Genomic DNA, 23,299 nt, shown 5'->3' with positions numbered 1-23,299 from the left:
TTGAAATAAACGTAGCTTGGATTGACTTTAACGTAGAGATGCTTTTTTTTTAATAAAGAACTTAATGCATCGATCATGTCATGCATTCTTTCCAAAATAAAAAATAAAAAGGAAATGTCGGTCATGTCATGCAAAAGATGGCGAGAAGAATGGAGTCATGAACGTGAGGATGAAAATGGCAAAGATAGCTCCTGTGGAGTTGAGAGTATTATAGTCCAAAATAGAAGACTTGGAAATTGTGTTGACTGGAATAGGACGACATCGATGTAATGAGAGACCTTGTAAAAGAAAAGACCTTCACATAAAAGTTTTGTTTCCAACCAGAAGACTTGGCCGAGTAGACCTGCTTGTGGAATTTGATAAGAGTCGTGACGTATTTTTGGTTAAACTTACGTAGCATGGATTAACTTTATGGTAGAGCTGCTTTTTTATTAATAATGTCATGCCCCGAACCCGAACTTAGTCCCGGGACGCGCCAGACGCCGCACACCCGCACGGCGGACCGCACGGGCGTGCAAGGCTGAATAATCAGACACTCAAGTCACAACATCAGATCACAATATCAATACTAAAAATCTATCATTTATGATAATCAAATCAATAATTCAATTTCAAATGTCTCAAATAAAGTTGGTAACATTTATGTACAAGATCAATTACTTATGACAAAATGAATCTAAATCTATCTATGTCCAATGTCATAAGTCCTCTCCTCCCGAATCCCCCATCAATCATCTCCTGCAATTATGTCAAAAACAGGTATGAGCTACAACAGCTCAGTAGGTAACAACATGCATAAAGTCACGATAACATGTATTAAAGCATATGCAATATAACTACAGGTCATGTGCACAAATAAATATGATGATCCGCAAACCAATCCGATACTCAAGTAATATATATATATATATACCATCTTAGTCTATCATATCACGCATAACATAATCCACATATCTACCGCATGACTACGGCCACATCACCCAGTGGCATGGTCACACCGAAGTGTCAACACTCTGCTCCAAATGGAGCCCTGCACCGCAGTGCTGCACCCCAGGGTGCCCCAATCTCTGCTCCTCAGAGCATGCTCCGCAGAGCCAAAACACCCCATAGTGCCGGAACTAGCTCCTCATACAAGTCGACAGGGCCAACGTTTCCACCCCATTGGCGGGAATCCTAGACAATAGTCACGCGGTCTCCAAAATCACATCCACAAATTCCAACAATCAAACTTAATATAAACATAAGTTTTCAAAACCAATATATATGCATAATAGATTTTCAGATGATCGATTTACAGTCAAAAACATGCTTCTAAATGATAATACTGCCAAGAATATAAAACATATCAATATGCTGGAAATAATCACACATATGCATAGTACATGTAAATCATACTTTAAGCAAGGTTACCTACCTGGGCTCGCTTAAGAATCCCTGCCACAGATATCACGAACCCCTGATTAAAACACAAACATTAATTATTTAATTAACTAAGAAACATAATTTAAACTATTTCTAATCCCTTAAACCCTTAAGTTCATAGATCCCTAAAATGGGCCCCTAATATCAGACTTAGACCCTAAGAACAAGTAAACTAAAACCCCAAAATCAGAACCTTTTAAACCCACAGCCAATTGTGGCCCAAAACAGATTAGGCCCAATTGAACCAAACCAGATTACAGGTCCAGATCAAACCGGCCCACACCAAACCAGCCCACAGATCCAATTAGGTTCAACTCAGCCCAAAAACAAATCCCCAGTCCAACCCAGACCAGATCTGATCAAACCAGATTAGATCAAATCTTGGCGAACCAGATTATACTCACATCAGACTAACCCAAATTCCTGACTCAGGTTCAGACCCTAACCAAAACCTATTCACTCAAACTCGGATCAAACCCTATTCACGGCATAGATGAAACCGGTTCACAGTTTGAACCCGGTCCAAGATCTGGTTCACAAATCAAGCACGGAAATCGATGCAAGGAAAAACACCCAACCGGAAGAAGAAGAAGAGGAAGAAGAAGGAGAAGAGGAAGAAGAAGGAGAAGAAGAAGAAGAAAGGAAGAAGGGGGGTGGCTGGTGGCTCCGGTCGGCCCTCGGCGGTCGACCGTGGCCCTCGGCGGCGGCGCTCGGCCAGCCGCCGCCGGCCACTTTGCTGTCACAGGCGGCGGAAGGAGATGAAGAGAAGAAGGAGAGGAGAAGGAGAGGAAGAAAAGGAGGAAAGAGAGGGAGACCGGGGCTGGAAGCCCGGCCCCGTTCACCCATCTCCGGCCGAACTCGTTTCGGCCGGATTGACCCCGGCCGGCTGAATCCCACAAGGATTTCATCTCCGAAATAGGGAAATGAAAACGAAGACCTACTCCCATTCCTTTCCCCTTAAATTCATAAAAACAATAGTAAGAGGTTATCTTCCTCACCTCCGGTCGCCGACGAGTGGGTTCCCGGCGGCGATGGCGGCTCCGGCGGCAGCGGTGCTCCGGCAATCCTCTCACGAAGGGGGAAAAAGAGGGAATGAAGGGTTAGATTTTTAGAGGGATGGGAAGGGATAGGGTCCCTCTGAGGGTTTCCCAACCCTCTTTTTAACGAGAAGAGGGAGAGAGAGAATAGGGGGCGGGGCTTTCGCTGGCCGTTCGGCTGGCGTGGTCGTCGTGGGGATGACCACAATGAACCCACTGAAGTCGGCAAGGAGGGCCGACTTCAGTTCGTTGGGCCCTAGGACGGGCCCAATTCGGGTCTTCACACTCTAACCAACTAAAAAGAAATTTCGTCCTCGAAATTAAAACATACCTCAATCCAAGAACAAGGCAGGAAACTTCTCTCTCATCTCCTCTTCCAGCTCCCAGGTAGCTTCTCTCTCACTGTGATTGCTCCACTGCACTTTTACATAAGGAATCGTGCGCCTCCTCAAAACTTGGTCCTTTCTATTTACCACACGTATTAAGTTCTTTTGATCTCCTTCAAAAGAATTCCAAATTCCCAACCTTGGATTAAACTGTCATAATTATATCCCAAAGAAATTAATTTCTCTTAATTCTACCCAGAGATCATAATTGGCTTAATAGAAATAGGAGAAATCTTTAGTATCAAATCCTCTTAATATTCTATAATCATTTTTTTTTTCTTTTCTTTCTCCCACATCATTCCAACAAATAAGAGATCCATGTTAAAACATTGCAAGTCTAAGACCAACCAAAGAATCATCATCCGTAAATGCTAAATTTAACATGCCCAAGATTCTTCCAAAAGTTGTCAACAATAGAAGAATCCACTGGTGAGAATTACATAGCTACCTTTAGATCATCCATAGAATCAACAACATTCTCCTGAATCTAACTCAAGTATTTCATCATAATGCCTTTTAGATCAAATACTAATGATCTTAACCAGTTTCAAAATAAGTCAAACCACCACACTTCCGCTGCACTCTCTGATTTAATTCATTTAATTCTTTAAAGTCACAAAATGATTTCTGACTAAAGTATCACTTTGCATTGAGACTAAGAAACTCCAAATTTCAAATTTCCAAGTAGAACTAGAGCAAAACCTTTAGATCTTTTTGTCCTCAATTTATATAGAGTGTACATACCATAACTAACCCCCGATCCTTTAGTCAAGTTTAAGGTCACTATGTGATCTCCACAACCTTCTTAGAATCCAAAATATCTAGGTTTAATTTAAAATAAGTTAACCATGGATTTTCTCAGCAATTCGATTAAACAATCCACGTTGATCTTCTTTCCAAAAGATTTACTTCAAATTCAATGGTTTAGGAGTCATTGAGCCAATACACTAGAATTTAACTTGATCGATCTCCAGATCTTCCTTCACCAAGATTCTTAACATCCATCAGTAATGCTATATATGATAATTCATGTAAGCATCTCATGACCGAAGTCTCTACTCAATATGACATTTATTAGTGGCTTCATCAACAACGACAAAAGATCCCTGCTCAAATCTTAAATCTAGGCTCGAGTTTTAGATTAACACATCCAATAATCTCCAACAATTATAAGAAAATTCAGGAGCCCAATCCAAACATGAGAATTCAAATAATTAGAATTCTCCCATCAATATGCATACTCTATGGCCTCAAAATAATCAAATACATCCATAGGAAATAGACCTATTTGCAATATCCAACATGCCAACACCAAATATAATCCATATACATTTTCAACTTCGAAGAACGTTCCTTTCAATATTATGAAATCTCCTTAGCTTACTCCAATACTAAATCAACGTACAAATCCCACTCTAATAATTAGCAGCAAAACCAAAAGTATGATCACATCAAAACCCACATCAAATTTGAACTTTCAAATCATTTAAATAATATCTGAACATGGTATAACCGGTATGCAATTGTTAATTTTTCTACACTTATCTTAGGTCAAACTTCTCTTATCATGATCAAAGATAATTTATACTTTTCTTCCACACTCATCGAAAACCAAACCCGATGCATACATTTTATCACAATGCCCAGTGATCTTACACCTTAAGCACCAAATTTAATTGTCATGTCCCAATTGATCATAACCTTAAGCTATGATATATTTATGTCACAATCCCTAATGATCTTAAACGTCAAACTCTAATGCCATTAAGGCTACAGTCCCTAGTGGTCTTAAGCCGTAGGTTATAATATCATTCATGTTACAATCTCAAGTGACTATAAACCAAGGCTTTGATAGTTTTTCTATCATAATTCCCCACTCACACTTACCTGAACCTAAACCCTAGGATACCTTAACCTTAAGCTCTGATACCAATAAATCTGTCACGCCCCGAACCCGAACTTAGGCCCGGGACGCGCCAGACGCCGCACACCCGCACGGCGGACCGCACGGGCGTGCAAGGCTGAATAATCAGACACTCAAGTCACAACATCAGATCACAATATCAATACTAAAAATCTATCATTTATGATAATCAAATCAATAATTCAATTTCAAATGTCTCAAATAAAGTTGGTAACATTTATGTACAAGATCAATTACTTATGACAAAATGAATCTAAATCTATCTATGTCCAATGTCATAAGTCCTCTCCTCCCGAATCCCCCATCAATCATCTCCTGCAATTATGTCAAAAACAGGTATGAGCTACAACAGCTCAGTAGGTCACAACATGCATAAAGTCACGATAACATGTATTAAAGCATATGCAATATAACTACAGGTCATGTGCACAAATAAATATGATGATCCGCAAACCAATCCGATACTCAAGTAATATATATATATATATACCATCTTAGTCTATCATATCACGCATAACATAATCCACATATCTACCGCATGACTACGGCCACATCACCCAGTGGCATGGTCACACCGAAGTGTCAACACTCTGCTCCAAATGGAGCCCTGCACCGCAGTGCTGCACCCCAGGGTGCCCCAATCTCTGCTCCTCAGAGCATGCTCCGCAGAGCCAAAACACCCCATAGTGCCGGAACTAGCTCCTCATACAAGTCGACAGGGCCAACGTTTCCACCCCATTGGCGGGAATCCTAGACAATAGTCACGCGGTCTCCAAAATCACATCCACAAATTCCAACAATCAAACTTAATATAAACATAAGTTTTCAAAACCAATATATATGCATAATAGATTTTCAGATGATCGATTTACAGTCAAAAACATGCTTCTAAATGATAATACTGCCAAGAATATAAAACATATCAATATGCTGGAAATAATCACACATATGCATAGTACATGTAAATCATACTTTAAGCAAGGTTACCTACCTGGGCTCGCTTAAGAATCCCTGCCACAGATATCACGAACCCCTGATTAAAACACAAACATTAATTATTTAATTAACTAAGAAACATAATTTAAACTATTTCTAATCCCTTAAACCCTTAAGTTCATAGATCCCTAAAATGGGCCCCTAATATCAGACTTAGACCCTAAGAACAAGTAAACTAAAACCCCAAAATCAGAACCTTTTAAACCCACAGCCAATTGTGGCCCAAAACAGATTAGGCCCAATTGAACCAAACCAGATTACAGGTCCAGATCAAACCGGCCCACACCAAACCAGCCCACAGATCCAATTAGGTTCAACTCAGCCCAAAAACAAATTCCCAGTCCAACCCAGACCAGATCTGATCAAACCAGATTAGATCAAATCTTGGCGAACCAGATTATACTCACATCAGGCTAACCCAAATTCCTGACTCAGGTTCAGACCCTAACCAAAACCTATTCACTCAAACTCGGATCAAACCCTATTCACGGCATAGATGAAACCGGTTCACAGTTTGAACCCGGTCCAAGATCTGGTTCACAAATCAAGCACGGAAATCGATGCAAGGAAAAACACCCAACCGGAAGAAGAAGAAGAGGAAGAAGAAGGAGAAGAGGAAGAAGAAGGAGAAGAAGAAGAAGAAAGGAAGAAGGGGGGTGGCTGGTGGCTCCGGTCGGCCCTCGGCGGTCGACCGTGGCCCTCGGCGGCGGCGCTCGGCCAGCCGCCGCCGGCCACTTTGCTGTCACAGGCGGCGGAAGGAGATGAAGAGAAGAAGGAGAGGAGAAGGAGAGGAAGAAAAGGAGGAAAGAGAGGGAGACCGGGGCTGGAAGCCCGGCCCCGTTCACCCATCTCCGGCCGAACTCGTTTCGGCCGGATTGACCCCGGCCGGCTGAATCCCACAAGGATTTCATCTCCGAAATAGGGAAATGAAAACGAAGACCTACTCCCATTCCTTTCCCCTTAAATTCATAAAAACAATAGTAAGAGGTTATCTTCCTCACCTCCGGTCGCCGACGAGTGGGTTCCCGGCGGCGATGGCGGCTCCGGCGGCAGCGGTGCTCCGGCAATCCTCTCACGAAGGGGGAAAAAGAGGGAATGAAGGGTTAGATTTTTAGAGGGATGGGAAGGGATAGGGTCCCTCTGAGGGTTTCCCAACCCTCTTTTTAACGAGAAGAGGGAGAGAGAGAATAGGGGGCGGGGCTTTCGCTGGCCGTTCGGCTGGCGTGGTCGTCGTGGGGATGACCACGATGAACCCACTGAAGTCGGCAAGGAGGGCCGACTTCAGTTCGTTGGGCCCTAGGACGGGCCCAATTCGGGTCTTCACAAATAAGGAACTTAATGCATCGATCATGTCATGCATTCTTTCCAAAATAAAAAATAAAAGAAAACGTCGGTCATGCCGTGCAAAAGATGGAGAGAAAAATGGAGTCATGAAAGTGAGGATGAAAATGGCAAAGACAGCTCCTAAGGAGTTGGGTGTATTATAGTCCAAAATTGAAGACTTGGGAATTGTGTTGACTAGAATCGGACGACATCGATGTAATGTGAGACCTAGTAGAAGAAGAGACCTCTATTTTGTATGAACATAAAAGTTTTGTTTTCGAGCAGAAGACTTGGCCGAGTAGACCTGCTTGTGGAAGATCCATTTGATAACTTTATGGATACGTATTTTTGGTTAAACCAATATAGCATGGATTAACTTTATGGAAGAGCTGCTTTTTTTTTAATAAGGAACTTAATGCATCGATCATGTCATGTATTCTTTCCAAAATAATAAAGAAAAAGAAATATATTGGTCATGTCATGCAAAAAATGGCAGGAAGAATGGATCTGCAGACATGATAATGAATATGATAGAAGCTGCTCTTATGGAAAAGTGAGTGCTCCCGTCCAAACTAGAAGACTTGAGAGTGGTGCTGACTGAAAGAGGAGGGCATGGACAGGATGGGAGACTTAGTAGGAGAAGAGACCTCTAATTTGTGTGAACATAAAAGTTTTGTTTGTAAGCAAAAGACTTGGCCGAGCAGACCTAATTGTGGAAGATCTATTTGATAAGAGTAGTGACGTATTTTTGGTTAAACTACCGTAGCATGGTTTAACTTTATGGCAGAGGTGCTTTTTTTTAATAAGGAACTTAATGCATCGATAATGTCATGCATTTTTTCTAAAATGAAAAATAAAAGAAAAAAATGGAGTCATGGAAGTGAGGATGAAAATGGCAAAGATAGCTGAGTATTATATTGCAAACTAGAAGACTTGGGAATTGTGTTGACCAGAATAGGATAGCATTGATGCAATGGGAGACCTAGTAGAAGAAGAGACTTCCAATTTGTATGGACATAAAAGTTTTGTTTTGGAGCAGAAGACTTGGCTAAGTAGACCAACCTATGGAAGTTCCATTTTGATAAGAGTAGGAAGATATTTTTGGTTAAACTAAGGCAGTGTGGATTGACTTTATGGCAGAGGTGCTCTTTTTTATGCATCGATCATGTCATGTAATCTTCCAAAAAAAAATGTCAATAATGTCATGCAAAAGACGATTAGAAGAATGGATCCGAAGAAGTGATATTGAACATGGTAGAGATAGCTCTTGTTGAGCAAAGAGTGCTACCATCCAAACTAGAAGATTTGGGAGTAGTGTTGATTGGAAGAAGAGGGCATCGACAGAATGGGAGACCCAGTAGAAGAAGAGACCTTTAATTTGTGTGGATATAAAAGTTTTGTTTCCAAGCAGAAGACTTGGTCGAGTAGGCCTACTTGTGGAAGATCCATTTAATAAGAGTAGAAAGATATTGTTGGTTAAACTAAGGCAGCGTGGATTGACTTTATGGTAGAGGTGCTCATTTTTATGCATCGGTCATGTCATGCATTCTTCTGAAAAAAGAAAAAGAAAAATATCAGTAATGTCATACAAAAGATAGTGAGAAGAATGGATCTGATAGAGTGATATTGAATATGGTAGAGATATCTCTTGTGGAGCAAAGAGTGCTACCATCCAAACTAGAAGACTTGGGAGTAGTGTTGACCGAAAGAGGAGGGCATGGACAAAATGGGAGACGTAGTAGAAGAGACCTCTAATTTGTGCGGATATAAAAGTTTTGTTCTAGAGCAGAAGACTCGGTTGAGTAGACCTACTCGTGGAAAATCCATTTTGATAAGAGTAGGGAGATACTTTTGGTTAAACTAAGGAAGCATGGTTTAACTTTACGGCAGAGCTGCTTTTTTTTAATGAGGAACTTAATGCATCGATCATGTCATGCATTCTGCCGAAAAAAAAAGATAAATACTAGTCATGTCATGCAAAAGATGGAGAGAAGAATGAAGTCATGGAAACGAGAATGAAAATGGTAGAGGCTGCTCCTGTAGAGAGCGCTTTAATCCTAACTAGAAGACTTGGGGGTCGTGTTTCCCGAAGAGGACTGGAGGAGGGCATCAGCAGAACAAGAGATGCAGTAGAAGAAGAGATGTAATTTGTGTGGACCTAAAAGTTTTGTTTTGGAGCAGAAGACTTGATTGAGTAGATAGATTCTAATTGCCCCTCCACGGTCTGATTCTTTGTGTGTTAAGCAGAGAAGAACGACTTGGTTAGAATATAAAAATGCTTCGGTAACTCAGTAATGTAAACTTAAGAGGCCACCCTGCAGGTTTTTATTGTGAATTGTGCCGTGTGATGAAGCATAGTGGACGATGCAAAACAGCTGAGCGATATTTGCAGTGATTTTTCCGAGTTACCGAAGTACTGCTCATGAACATCGTAGTAGTACTCTATTTTATGTTCGATAGATAAATCCTAGTTTTAATTCGCGTGGCTTCACTTGGACCTCATCAAAGGCCTTGTTAATGCAGAAGAATTGATCGTTCAAATGGAGATGAAAAGACGTACGGTGGACGGTAGAGGGATGTGGAGTGCCGTAGAACAAGGATAACGAAAATGCCATTTTCTCCCTTCTTGACTCCTCTTCTGTCTGCTTCCAGCTTCCACCTTTTTCTCCGTGGAGCCAGTTCGGACCGACATTTTTGCTCGAATTGGAGCAAGCTTGGAAGCAGATTGGGAAGACGCCAACGCCCACGCGATGTGGAAAATTCGTACCTCTTGTCATGACTGTGGATGAAGAGAAGTATCTTCCACACTTGTTCCAGCGGAAAGAATACCATTCGAAAGATGCTGATGTAAGTCATCTTTCATGACTGATTCAACGAAGATATCTTCCATCGCTGTCGTCTCTCTCTAGGGCTGCTTTCTTATAGATATTGCCTCCTGCCTCCGAATTCTATTTTCCGGCAGGCAGCGCTTTCCTTGAAGTTTCTTGGAGACAGTCGTCCACAATCTGCTTGCTTACAAGTAGGAAGTGTTCGCGGATGTTGGACGGGGCAAGTTTCGTGATCGGGAATAGGATGGCTTGGAAGGCTCTTCACATTCTCTCCATGCTCCTGCTACTTTCAAGCACTTCTCTCGTCTCCCTTGTCCGTGGTACCGGCGTCCTAGCAAGCCCACCTTCGCCGCTACGTAGTGAGTATCCCCAACTAATGATTTAATCTCTATTTCACAGGATTTTTCACGCCAAAAATGCTTTAGTAACTCGAAAATATCACTCAGCCGGGGTGGTGTACATGTTCTCGCTCCTCCCTTTGAATTGGTGTTGTGAACTATACTGTACCATTTAATGAAGCAAGGTGATTCGTAGCAATTTTTCTGAGTTATCGTAGCATGACTCTAGTTTGTACAAAACAGCGAACGCCAGGTGGTCGCGGCAGGGATGAGGGCCATGTAATTTGGTGGCCGGTAGAGCCCTAGACCAACACAACTTGCCGGATTGGGTTCATATTTGAGCAGCCAGACTTGGGTTGGGCTTTAGGTATCTCGATTAGCCCTGGAACCAACTCGGGACTGGCTCAGTCGGACAAAACTCCTTCTGTATATGGAAGCCGTTGCTTTATCCATGTTATGATGGATGTATCGAGGGAACTTTGAAGATATTTGTTATTATTTGACTCATAAAACTCACAAGGCTTCATAATCCGTAGTCCGTGTTACAGCAGCTCTCCCTCGCGACCATTGCAATGATGATAGGGGCCGTTATTTGTTTATTTAGGTGAATTAAATTTTAATTATCAATACATAACAAAGCCACATCGACTTTGATGGTGTACCAAGTTGTGATTCCAATAAAAAGAACCACAATGTTTTTTCAAGCTATCAGAGCCATTTATAATCTTTATTTTTAAACAATACCGAGGATTTGCATTTTGGACCTCCTCAAAGGATAAATATTTATTTCTGAATTTTACGCGGCATGTATGGACTTTTAAAAACTGACGTACCGATCACTATAATTGATGCAGAGAAGGAAGGACCTGACGTGCATCTTCCCTGTGCAACGAATCGCATCGAAGGTCGTCCATGCCCTTCGAACGGAGGTTCGAAAAGCCATGCGTATACCCCAAATCCTCCCCCAGCTGTTCGCCAACTGACTTATGGAGCTTTGTCTTCCAGACGTGCTGTATTCACCGGACGTTCAGGATCTCCGTATGTCAGGAGAGGGGCACCTTAGAATTTAATCCCGGAGGACATGCAAGATCTATCTTCCGTATCTTTAGTACAACCGTCGGAGAGGGTATCCTAGACTTTAATCCCGGAGAACATGCGAGATCCGCCTTTCTCGAGTGTGTTCTCATTCATATATATATATATATATATATATATATATATATATATATATATATCATCTGGCCAAAATAAAGATCTACACCTTGTTATTGATCTATAATGTTTAATTTTCTTTTAAATCCAGAAATAGCTTATTTTTCAGTTTTCAATCATGCAACATTTAGTCCAAAATTTAATGTATGGTATGAAATCTTTCTCATAAATCTGCAACCGAGTTTATCAATTTATTAACTTGCCACATGGCGGGCAAAAGCCGCCCAATGCAATGCAATGGCTACAAACCTAACATTCATATCTAAAAAGCTCGAGTTGTAACATATCACAGCTGAACAATGCTTTCCCGCCTATCTAGTTTTGCTCCTCGACCATACGATTTTTTTTTCACTAAAAACATGGATAAGAAATTCATGTTCTGCACCTTCACAAGCGGCAGCATTAGACGCAGACAAGGTATACCAGACTAAGCGATCACAACCTCCTCCTCTTAAATAATAAAAGATTCTCGGTATGAAACTTAGATAGCGCACAGGTAATATCTGAGTAGATCTTAATACATAAATCTATATTAGATATATGGAATACATCCAACTTCCAATTCCCTGGCAACCCATTCACAATAATTCGTACAACAGGGGAACTGGCCAGTTGCCAATTTGGGGCGGGGCACGGCAACCAGGGACCTTGAACTGCCGAGTTCAGGCACAGGATATTGCTGTTGCTGAAATTTCCAGATATATTTACTCTGCAGCAATGTAGATCATGAAACTTCCAACCAACACACACACACACAGCAGGAGGGTGGGGAGCTTGTAATGGCTAAAGATCTAGCTTACATGCCTATCTCCAATGGGCCGCCAGCGGATAGTTAATCATTTCACCGAAATGAGTACAGGTGGCAAAAATACAAATATTGGCATCATGTTGGAAAGGAGGAAAAAAAAAAAAAGGACAAAATTCCTAAACGTTCATCTATTTTTTTGACGACTATTACTTTCAGCAGAGCTGCCTTCATTTCATGTTACAAATGTAGTTACAAAAGAAATGCTCAAGTGGCGCATGAACCTATCTGTTTCCACCTTTGGAATAGGAATCGCGAAGTGTAACAGTTCTATTGAAAATCAGATTTCCTGGAGCCGTATCAGGATCCACGGCAAAGTAGCCTGAAAACAGAAAAGAAAGAATTGCAACACAAAGCAGAGTCCAAAAGAATGCAAATAATTAGGTAATCCTATTCATGCAGAATTGCAAGTTTTGCATTCAAATAGTTCAATTCGTGTCTAAAGCAAACTGGAGATGTTACCAAGCCTTTCGAATTGAAACTTCTCACCAAGTACAGCACTAGAAAGTGAAGGTACTGCATATGCTTCTGGTATCACATCCTTAGAACAGGGATTCAAATCAGATAGCCAGTCCTCCAGATCGGCAGGATTCTGATGTGCAACAGTTTTTAAGAAGAACTTATCGCACAATCATTTGGCGAAGAAGACCAAAAGAAAACAGGCAACTGATAACAGCAATACCCACCACTGAAGTAAATAAATTCTCAAATAATCTTTCTTCGACCTTGAGCGGATCAACCCCAGCAGAAGGTTGAGCAACCCAATGAAGAACACCCTGCATTAGTTATCAAGAAGATTAATTGATTATCTATCATCTTTGGAGTTGCTATCTGTTATGTGCTTTTCTGATAACCATCAAAAACCAAACTAGAAACCTTCGGTTCTGTTTTCTTTGAAGGATCATACTCAGCTCGGATCTCAACTATAGTATTTGAATTATTCCCATATATATCTTCCGTGCATTTTATGGGGAAGGCATATCGGCAATTTGGAAAGAAAATGAGGACCACTTTGTATACAGTAGTTAGATAGGAGATTTATGTAAGGCCCATAATAATCTTGTGAATCCTTGAGGCGAAAATCGGAGCGTTCGATGCATACAACATTTGTGAAAGGAACCTATAGCAAGACCCTTAAGACGTTGATTAATATCATGTAGTAGACTTTGTCAGTTTAAGCAACAAAAATGAATGATGAAAATATTTATCTTACTCTTACTGTAAACCCCGGCCCATCTGGAGACTTGGAAGGAATGGCGGTGGAGATCGGCAACTGTTGAGGCGGTTATAACCGCCTGACAACCACGATCACCACCACCTCTCTCTCCCCGCCGAGGTCTATAAGAACCAAGGACTCTTCTCTCACCCCCTCTCATTCCCTTCTCCTTCTGTGTGAGAAGCCGGATCGAGAGCAGTGGCGCCGGAGGAGGAGGGAGCTCGTCCCCGCACTGCGTCGCCGGAGCAGACGCAGCAGCTCGCCGGAAAAGCCCCACAGCTCCTTTCCGGAGCTAGGTGAGTCTTCTGATCACTCTATCCCTCTCATTTCATATTTCGATCTATTCGGATGAGTGATCAAAACAAAAGAGAAATAAAGAAATAATAGTAAAGAAGAGAAGGAAGAAGATGAGGAGGAGGGAAGGGGGAGGTACAACCTGCAGTGTTCGGCCTCTGAGCCAACGTTGACCCCGATCGTTGATGGCCGAAGACTATTCTCCTCCCGATCATCTTCTTTCCTTATTAGCCAAACCCCAACCGAGCACATCTAGATTTGGTAGCTGAGAAGATGGTCGCCGTTGGAGGTGTTCTCCTCCCCCTCTGCTGCGACAGACTCGGAGAACCGTTGGCTCGGCCGCAGCCGCCATTGGTCTCGGCGAGGGTTGCGGCATGGCCGAGGGGCTCTCCCCTCTCTCGGGTGACTGGTTTCGGAGACCCTGTTTCTCAGAAGGGGGGAGAACAGAAGAAGAAGGGGGAAGATGAAGAGGATGGGGGGGGTCGGCTGCTACAGGCCGAGCAGCGGGTGATGTTGGCCGGCCGCCGGCACCGCCGACCTCGGACTCGGCTTCCTCCCGAGCACTTCCGAGTTTGCCCCCCCTGCCCCATGGGAAGAGAGGAGAAGAGGAGGGAGAGGAGATTGGGACGGGAGGAAGAAAGGAGGAGAAGAAGCTTCGGGAAGGGAGAAGAGAAGAAAAAGAAAAGAAAAAGAAGAAAAGAAAAGAAAAGAAAAGAAAAGAAAAAGAAAATAAAATAAAAAATGGATGTGGGCCGAATTGGGCCTGATTCCGGCGGTGGGCTTCATATGAACAAGGCTTTAAAGGCCCAAGGCTGGGCTGGGCCCTGGTCCGAGCCCAATATTTTTAAATCCAGAATTTACGGAACCAGTATGCAATTGACTTAGACCTGAACCAGCAATTGGGTCAGATCTGAACCAGGATGCAATTGACCCAGACCTGAACCAGAAATTGGGTCAGATCTGAACCAGTATGCAATTGATTAGACCTGAACCAGAAGTTGGGTTAAACCCGAACCAGATGATGAACCAGACCTGAACCAGAAATTGAATTAGGCTAGGGACCTGAAAATAAAATTGAGTCCTATGGATGGGCTGTAGATGACTTTAAGATTATAAATAAATAGGAATTAGATGTACAAGTGACATGTAATTTAATGATCTTGCTAGGTATTGGAGAATTGGCACTTGATGAGCAAATTAAGGTAAGTAACATGTCTTAATCTTATTATGGATCATGTATCACGTTTTATATGGTGAAAAAGTATTATTTATAGAATTGGAATTGTGTATATGAATTGTGGAAAATATAAGTAACCCGGATATAATCTTATGTTTTATCAAATACTTGTGACTATTTGATTATGAAATTGTATATGTTTATTTATATTTTCACAAAATTAGGATCCAACATGTGTTAGCAAATGATTGCATGATTTTGGATAAATAGCATCCATAATGATTATTATATTATTTACACATTATTGTGATGAGGTAGAAAGATGCATGGAAAGAAAAATAAAGTTTTCAGCATGATTATGAATTTTATTTAGCATGATGCCATTACTCACTTTCCAATGTACCGATGAGAAAAGATTTATGAAAAGCATGATATGTTTTTAAGAACTCTCAGATCGCTATGTACGGCCCTCGCCAGCGGGTTATAGTAGCTTGGTTTAGACCCTGCCAACGGGGAACAATAGTTGGCAAAGATTATGGCCCTCGCCAGCGGGTTACAGTAGCTCGGCATACGGCCCTCGCCAGCGGGTTATAGTAGCTTGGTTTAGACCCTGCCAACGGGGAACAATAGTTGGCAAAGATTATGGCCCTCGCCAGCGGGTTACAGTAGCTCGGCATACTGCCCTCGCCAGCGGGTTATAGTAGCTTGGCTTAGACCCTGCCAATGGGGAATAATAGTTGGTAAAGATTATGGCCCTGTCACGGGTAATAATAGTGACCATAGCTGCACTATCATCTGAGAGCACGAATTTCAAAGTATGAATAATGATAAGTACGGATTTCAAAGCATGAATAATGATGAGTACGGATTTCAAAGCATGAATAATGATGAGTACGGATTTCAAAGCATGAATAATGATGAGCACGAATTTCAAAGCATGAATAATGATGAGCACGGATTTCAAAGCATGAATAATGATGAGCACGGATTTCAAAGCATGAATAATGATGAGCACGGATTTCAAAGCATGGGATAATGACAAAAGTTTTATGATGCATAGCCATGTTTATGAAGTTGCATAAATGGACATGCATAGTTTATATGACTGGTTTGTTATATGAAATGCTTACTTTGTTACAACTATTAGTTTCTTAAATTAATGCACTAGTATGAGAAAATATTATGATTGATCAGATAAGATTATGCATGGTTACTTACTGAGCTTTATAGCTCATACCCATTTATTTATGTTCTTACAGATGAATAGGAGATGCTAGGAACGAGGAGCGTGACATGCTTCAGGGTTATGGGGAAAAGAAAATGACACATTAAATGTTGCTATTTTTAGATGCTTTGTAATCAATCTTTTATTGATGAAACATTTGATAACATTCAAGAAAGAAATTGTTCATAATTGATTTAAAGTTTTAAAGTGGCTGCGTGTTATTGGGCAAGGGTTCGCAATAGCACGGCCGCGTCATGAACCAAATTCGGGGCGTGACATTAAGTGGTATCAGAGCAATAAGTTTAACCATGATTTAAAATTTTTTTTTAAAATTAGTCATGGGAATGGGTAGCTAAGTTAGCTTTTACATAATTGGAGTCACAGTAAGAACAATAATAACATTTTAAATAATACCTAAATAAAAATAATAGCAATAATAATAATAATAAGAGAAAATTTCTATATATATATATATTTAAATACATATATATATATATATAATGTGATGAAATGGATAATGATTAATACTATATTTTGATAGGTGACGATGAGTGATAGCGAGAATGAAGTTCTGGCTAACTATAAAAGGAAAGGAGTGAAAGCATCAACCCAAGAAGCTACCAACATGCCAGCTAGGCCAGCTCCAGACGCTGTAGCCACTCAGGCAGATCTTGCTGGGGTATGCCAAGTGGTGGCACAGCTTCTTCAGCAGCAGCAGCAGACGCAACTCTCCTTCCGACCTGTGTCGTCTACCGATACCTATTATGAGAAATTTCGGAGGCTGCACCCTCCAATGTTTGAGGGAGGTGCTGATTACTTGGCTGCGGAGGCCTGGATTCGGGAGATAGAGGAGATGTATGATGCCCTACAATTTCCCGAGGAGGTCAAGGTTAAATTGGCGGTTCCTATGCTCAGAGGAAACGCTAAGTTCTGGTGGATAGCTATGCAGGCTGCTATTCAAGGAAAAGGTGAACAACTAACATGGGAGGAATTTAAAGGTAAATTCTACAATCAGTACTTTCCCCAGTCAGTGAGATTGGTGAAGCAGAACGAATTTTTGGCCCTGAAACAGATCGAGAATATGACAGTATTGGAATATGCCAGCAAGTTTAATGAATTGGGCAGGTTTTGTCCTCAGTTCATGGAGGAAGAGATAAGTAAAGCTAATAGGTTTGAACAAGGCCTGAGATATGGGATCAGGTCCAGGTTGGCTGTTCTGCTTTTCACTAGTTACCAGGATGTATTGGAAAGGGCTCTAAAATTAGAAGCCGAATTGAAGAGATCAGAAAAAGAAAGAAGTGACCAGAAGAGACCCAAGATGACAGAAAGTCTGAGTGACAGGCCACAGAACCTTGAAAGTAGTACAAATAAGAAGAAGAGGTTTGAGGTCTGTACCTACTGTGGCAAGACTCATGGGGGGCCTTGTTTTAAGAAGATGGGAGTCTGCTTCATTTGTGGTCAACATGGACATTTGGCACGGGACTGTCCAAATAAAAAGAAGAATGATTCGGAACCTACTATATCGGAAGCTCAGCTTTTGCATTGACTTAGTAGAATGCTGGTACAAATGACCAAATAGTGACAAATATCATCCGAGATAATGCCATGAAGGCCAGGTGTCAATTAATTGTAAATCTTCTGACACCTTTGTATCTTCTGGGTTTCTAACCCTCTAAAATGCACGTCATAAGAATTGAACCAGTCTTTATGTGATGTCATCTCTCTTAAAAAAAAAAAAAAAGAAAAAAAAAGAAAAAAAGAAGGCTATTCTTATGGATGTTATGTTTAAGAATCTTTTCACTTAAGTGAGAAAGTTAGAGTTAATACAAATTAAGACTGAGCCTTTGATATGTTGGGCTCAATCAAAGTTGCGCAGCGGAAATCTAGTGGAATATTAGATAAAAGACTAAGTATCTTCATTTGTTTAAGGATTAAAGTATGTAAAATTTCGAGGACGAAATTTCTTTTAAGGGGGGAAGAATGTAAACCCCGGCCCATCTGGAGACTTGGAAGGAATGGCGGTGGAGATCGGCAACTGTTGAGGCGGTTATAACCGCCTGACAACCACGATCACCACCACCTCTCTCTCCCCGCCGAGGTCTATAAGAACCTAGGACTCTTCTCTCACCCCCTCTCATTCCCTTCTCCTTCTGTGTGAGAAGCCGGATCGAGAGCAGTGGCGCCGGAGGAGGAGGGAGCTCGTCCCCGCACTGCGTCGCCGGAGCAGACGCAGCAGCTCGCCGGAAAAGCCCCACAGCTCCTTTCCGGAGCTAGGTGAGTCTTCTGATCACTCTATCCCTCTCATTTCATATTTCGATCTATTCGGATGAGTGATCAAAACAAAAGAGAAATAAAGAAATAATAGTAAAGAAGAGAAGGAAGAAGATGAGGAGGAGGGAAGGGGGAGGTACAACCTGCAGTGTTCGGCCTCTGAGCCAACATTGACCCCGATCGTTGATGGCCGAAGACTATTCTCCTCCCGATCATCTTCTTTCCTTATTAGCCAAACCCCAACCGAGCACATCTAGATTTGGTAGCTGAGAAGATGGTCGCCGTTGGAGGTGTTCTCCTCCCCCTCTGCTGCGACAGACTCGGAGAACCGTTGGCTCGGCCGCAGCCGCCATTGGTCTCGGCGAGGGTTGCGGCATGGCCGAGGGGCTCTCCCCTCTCTCGGGTGACTGGTTTCGGAGACCCTGTTTCTCAGAAGGGGGGAGAACAGAAGAAGAAGGGGGAAGATGAAGAGGATGGGGGGGGTCGGCTGCTACAGGCCGAGCAGCGGGTGATGTTGGCCGGCCGCCGGCACCGCCGACCTCGGACTCGGCTTCCTCCCGAGCACTTCCGAGTTTGCCCCCCCTGCCCCATGGGAAGAGAGGAGAAGAGGAGGGAGAGGAGATTGGGACGGGAGGAAGAAAGGAGGAGAAGAAGCTTCGGGAAGGGAGAAGAGAAGAAAAAGAAAAGAAAAAGAAGAAAAGAAAAGAAAAGAAAAGAAAAGAAAAAGAAAATAAAATAAAAAATGGATGTGGGCCGAATTGGGCCTGATTCCGGCGGTGGGCTTCATATGAACAAGGCTTTAAAGGCCCAAGGCTGGGCTGGGCCCTGGTCCGAGCCCAATATTTTTAAATCCAGAATTTACGGAACCAGTATGCAATTGACTTAGACCTGAACCAGCAATTGGGTCAGATCTGAACCAGGATGCAATTGACCCAGACCTGAACCAGAAATTGGGTCAGATCTGAACCAGTATGCAATTGATTAGACCTGAACCAGAAGTTGGGTTAAACCCGAACCAGATGATGAACCAGACCTGAACCAGAAATTGAATTAGGCTAGGGACCTGAAAATAAAATTGAGTCCTATGGATGGGCTGTAGATGACTTTAAGATTATAAATAAATAGGAATTAGATGTACAAGTGACATGTAATTTAATGATCTTGCTAGGTATTGGAGAATTGGCACTTGATGAGCAAATTAAGGTAAGTAACATGTCTTAATCTTATTATGGATCATGTATCACGTTTTATATGGTGAAAAAGTATTATTTATAGAATTGGAATTGTGTATATGAATTGTGGAAAATATAAGTAACCCGGATATAATCTTATGTTTTATCAAATACTTGTGACTATTTGATTATGAAATTGTATATGTTTATTTATATTTTCACAAAATTAGGATCCAACATGTGTTAGCAAATGATTGCATGATTTTGGATAAATAGCATCCATAATGATTATTATATTATTTACACATTATTGTGATGAGGTAGAAAGATGCATGGAAAGAAAAATAAAGTTTTCAGCATGATTATGAATTTTATTCAGCATGATGCCATTACTCACTTTCCAATGTACCGATGAGAAAAAATTTATGAAAAGCATGATATGTTTTTAAGAACTCTCAGATCGCTATGTACGGCCCTCGCCAGCGGGTTATAGTAGCTTGGTTTAGATCCTGCCAACGGGGAACAATAGTTGGCAAAGATTATGGCCCTCGCCAGCGGGTTACAGTAGCTCGGCATACGGCCCTCGCTAGCGGGTTATAGTAGCTTGGTTTAGACCCTGCCAACGGGGAACAATAGTTGGCAAAGATTATGGCCCTCGCCAGCGGGTTACAGTAGCTCGGCATACGGCCCTCGCCAGCAGGTTATAGTAGCTTGGCTTAGACCCTGCCAACGGGAAATAATAGTTGGTAAAGATTATGGCCCTGTCACGGGTAATAATAGTGACCATAGCTGCACTATCATCTGAGAGCACGAATTTCAAAGTATGAATAATGATAAGTACGGATTTCAAAGCATGAATAATGATGAGTACGGATTTCAAAGCATGAATAATGATGAGCACGGATTTCAAAGCATGAATAATGATGAGCACGGATTTCAAAGCATGAATAATGATGAGCACGGATTTCAAAGCATGAATAATGATGAGCACGGATTTCAAAGCATGGGATAATGACAAAGTTTTATGATGCATAGCCATGTTTATGAAGTTGCATAAATGGACATGCATAGTTTATATGACTGGTTTGTTATATGAAATGCTTACTTTGTTACAACTATTAGTTTCTTAAATTAATGCACTAGTATGAGAAAATATTATGATTGATCAGATAAGATTATGCATGGTTACTTACTGAGCTTTATAGCTCATACCCATTTATTTATGTTCTTACAGATGAATAGGAGATGCTAGGAACGAGGAGCGTGACATGCTTCAGGGTTATGGGGAAAAGAAAATGACACATTAAATGTTGCTATTTTTAGATGCTTTGCAATCAATCTTTTATTGATGAAACATTTGATAACATTCAAGAAAGAAATTGTTCATAATTGATTTAAAGTTTTAAAGTGGCTGCGTGTTATTATGGGCAAGGGTTCGCAATAGCACGGCCGTGTCATGAACCAAATTCGGGGCGTGACACTTACCATGATACAAAAGTATTCTGCAGTCAACAAAAGCAAAATGTGAACTCGCATCCAGTACGACCTAAGCCAACATCTTTCCCAGAATAGGGAAAATATCGTCTCTGGCTGTTTCGTTAGCAGGAAAATTTCTTGGCTTAAAACAAAATAAGGAAAACAGACTTCCATACTTATAATTCCCTGCAGAGCAAACAACTGGAAATTTGATTTTCCAGGAGAAAGTAATCTCTTAGAAGACAGGCCATAGATTTAAATGAGAAGGGGCGGGAGATGAAGAGATGGTCAACCGTTTCCATAGAGTCTCCGCAAAGAGGACAACCACCAAAATATTTTCTAGTTTTTTTTTTCTATAAATTGTTCCTTGTTGTAATATCCTGTTGAGGAGACAGTGCCAAGGACAACATTTGACTTTGGAAGAGGCCTCGATTTTCCGAAGTGTTTGAGCCAGTTTCCATTTAATGCCTCTAGAATTAATGAAACGGTAGAGGGAAGCAGAGGAAAAATCACCAGCTGGATTAAGCTGCCAAATGATGCTATCACAGTTGGAAGAAAGCTAGAAATTAGCAAAGATGGCATGCAACCGAATGAATTCTTCGCGTGCAATCGAATGAATTCTTCGCGTGCTACTGGAGGAAGGGTAGAGCGACATCTGAGATTCCATACCTTGCACCCGAGACTACAAAGTTTATCAACAATACCAGATTTAAAATAGCCCGATAAAGGTGGGGGAATAATTGGGCTGAAAACGAGTCGGGCCCCTCCCCTACCCAAGCTCCGCCCGAAATTTCTTTTCGGGCTTCAGGCTGGGCTTAGGCCCTAAAACTTTTGAAAATGCTGGTCCGAGCTCAGGCTTGAGCCCAACTTGAAACCGATTGGGCTAGCTTGAAAAATCTGTTTGGGCTAAAAATTGGGCTGGCCTGAATCTGATTGGAGCTTAATCGTTCAATACCTCACATTGTAGCTTTACTTTTTTTTTTTATAAGATATTGTAGCTTTACTCTAATGATTAGAAACATGCTTACCAAAAAATCAAATTATAACACAATTGGAAATGGTATTTCTATATTCTAATTAGCAGCTAATAAATAAGTACTCACTGGTGCTTGGTAACCGTTCACTCCCTTTTCCATATGTAAAACTAGAAGAATGTGCATGGAAAGGAATTTCTTGCTTCCAAAGAGAAGTTGATGAGCCTGAAGTTGGCCGAGAAATGCAAAGCATAGATCACTTGCTCAGAAGGACCAATAAAATTGGTCTTTAGCCTGCAAGTTGAGTACTCTACCATGAGGTATGGCAATTTTTACAAAACATGGACCAAAAAAATGATAAACCTACAAATCAACCCCATTGGAATACATTATGAGGGATTACATTCAAAAACAAAAGAAAAGAAAAGCAAAAACTTGTCACAATTAATTGACAGATTGGAAGCTACAAAACTGTACCTGGAACCTGAAACAATTCAAACTCCAGGCACAAACACTTGTTTGATTGTGCTAAGTGGAAGGATTAGCGAACGGTCCTACTCTGGACTAAGCCACAGAGGAGTTGGACCTGTTTTATATACTTAAAAGGACTTCAATGAGACTCCCATTAAATGATGAATAAATTATTTAACAATTTAAAAAATATAAATATAATTTTTGGAAAATATTGAAGATTCATATGGTTAATTTCTGTGAACTATGCGATGACATCAAGGATACGATGCTGAGGCCCTACAAATTGCTTGGACATATTTGCGTCCACACGTTCTCAGAAAGCAATTGAGCCCAGACCAGTTCCTTTCAGCGAGTGGTTTCACACTTTCTCATCACGTCAGAATGCAGCATCTCGGTATTCTTTTATCAGAATCTAGGAAAAATGAGACCAAGCGACCGGTGAAGATCGAAAGGAACCAAAGAATTAAAGAGAAGATGAAAAGGAAGAGACAACTGGCAGAACATGGAGACTCAGGCGACCCTCATAGAAAAGATCTCGCTCGAGACCAGCGCAAAAATGGTTAAGGTTGTCGGTGCACTGTTCCTTTTCCCTTGCGTACCAAAAATAATCACGACCGATAGTGATCTGTTCCTGAAACGCTCCAAGACTTTGGCCAAAATAAAAACCTTTCTTCCGATGCCATGCTAAAGATATTTCCAATTAGCTATGATCTCGCTGGGTCAACTTATTATGTCCCCTCAGTGGCATG

At 41.5% G+C, this 23,299-nt stretch overlaps 1 protein-coding gene across 1 annotated transcript in view; it reads right to left on the bottom strand.

Annotated features, from left to right (window-relative positions):
* Positions 1 to 12,410: 12,410 nt before the first annotated feature.
* LOC149753570 (glutamine--tRNA ligase-like) overlaps positions 12,411 to 23,299 on the bottom strand; it is a 61,220-nt gene continuing 50,331 nt past the window's right edge. Inside the window, exons 6-10 of the mRNA XM_089931009.1 lie at positions 13,319 to 13,391; positions 13,148 to 13,269; positions 12,958 to 13,047; positions 12,734 to 12,863; positions 12,411 to 12,593 (exon numbers count right to left, since the gene is read on the bottom strand). Coding sequence (XP_089787135.1) covers positions 12,496 to 12,593; positions 12,734 to 12,863; positions 12,958 to 13,047; positions 13,148 to 13,269; positions 13,319 to 13,391 — 513 coding nt within the window. The 3' untranslated portion in view covers positions 12,411 to 12,495. The remainder of the gene's footprint in view (positions 12,594 to 12,733; positions 12,864 to 12,957; positions 13,048 to 13,147; positions 13,270 to 13,318; positions 13,392 to 23,299) is intronic.

This window comes from Phoenix dactylifera, chromosome 5, assembly GCF_051530095.1.
Source record: "Phoenix dactylifera cultivar Ajwa chromosome 5, Ajwa_hap1_PhDact_Kaust_v1.1, whole genome shotgun sequence".
NCBI classification, from domain to species: Eukaryota; Viridiplantae; Streptophyta; class Magnoliopsida; order Arecales; family Arecaceae; genus Phoenix; species Phoenix dactylifera.
Note: the sequence above shows the minus strand (reverse complement) of the source record. Positions and strands in the feature narration are given on the sequence as shown.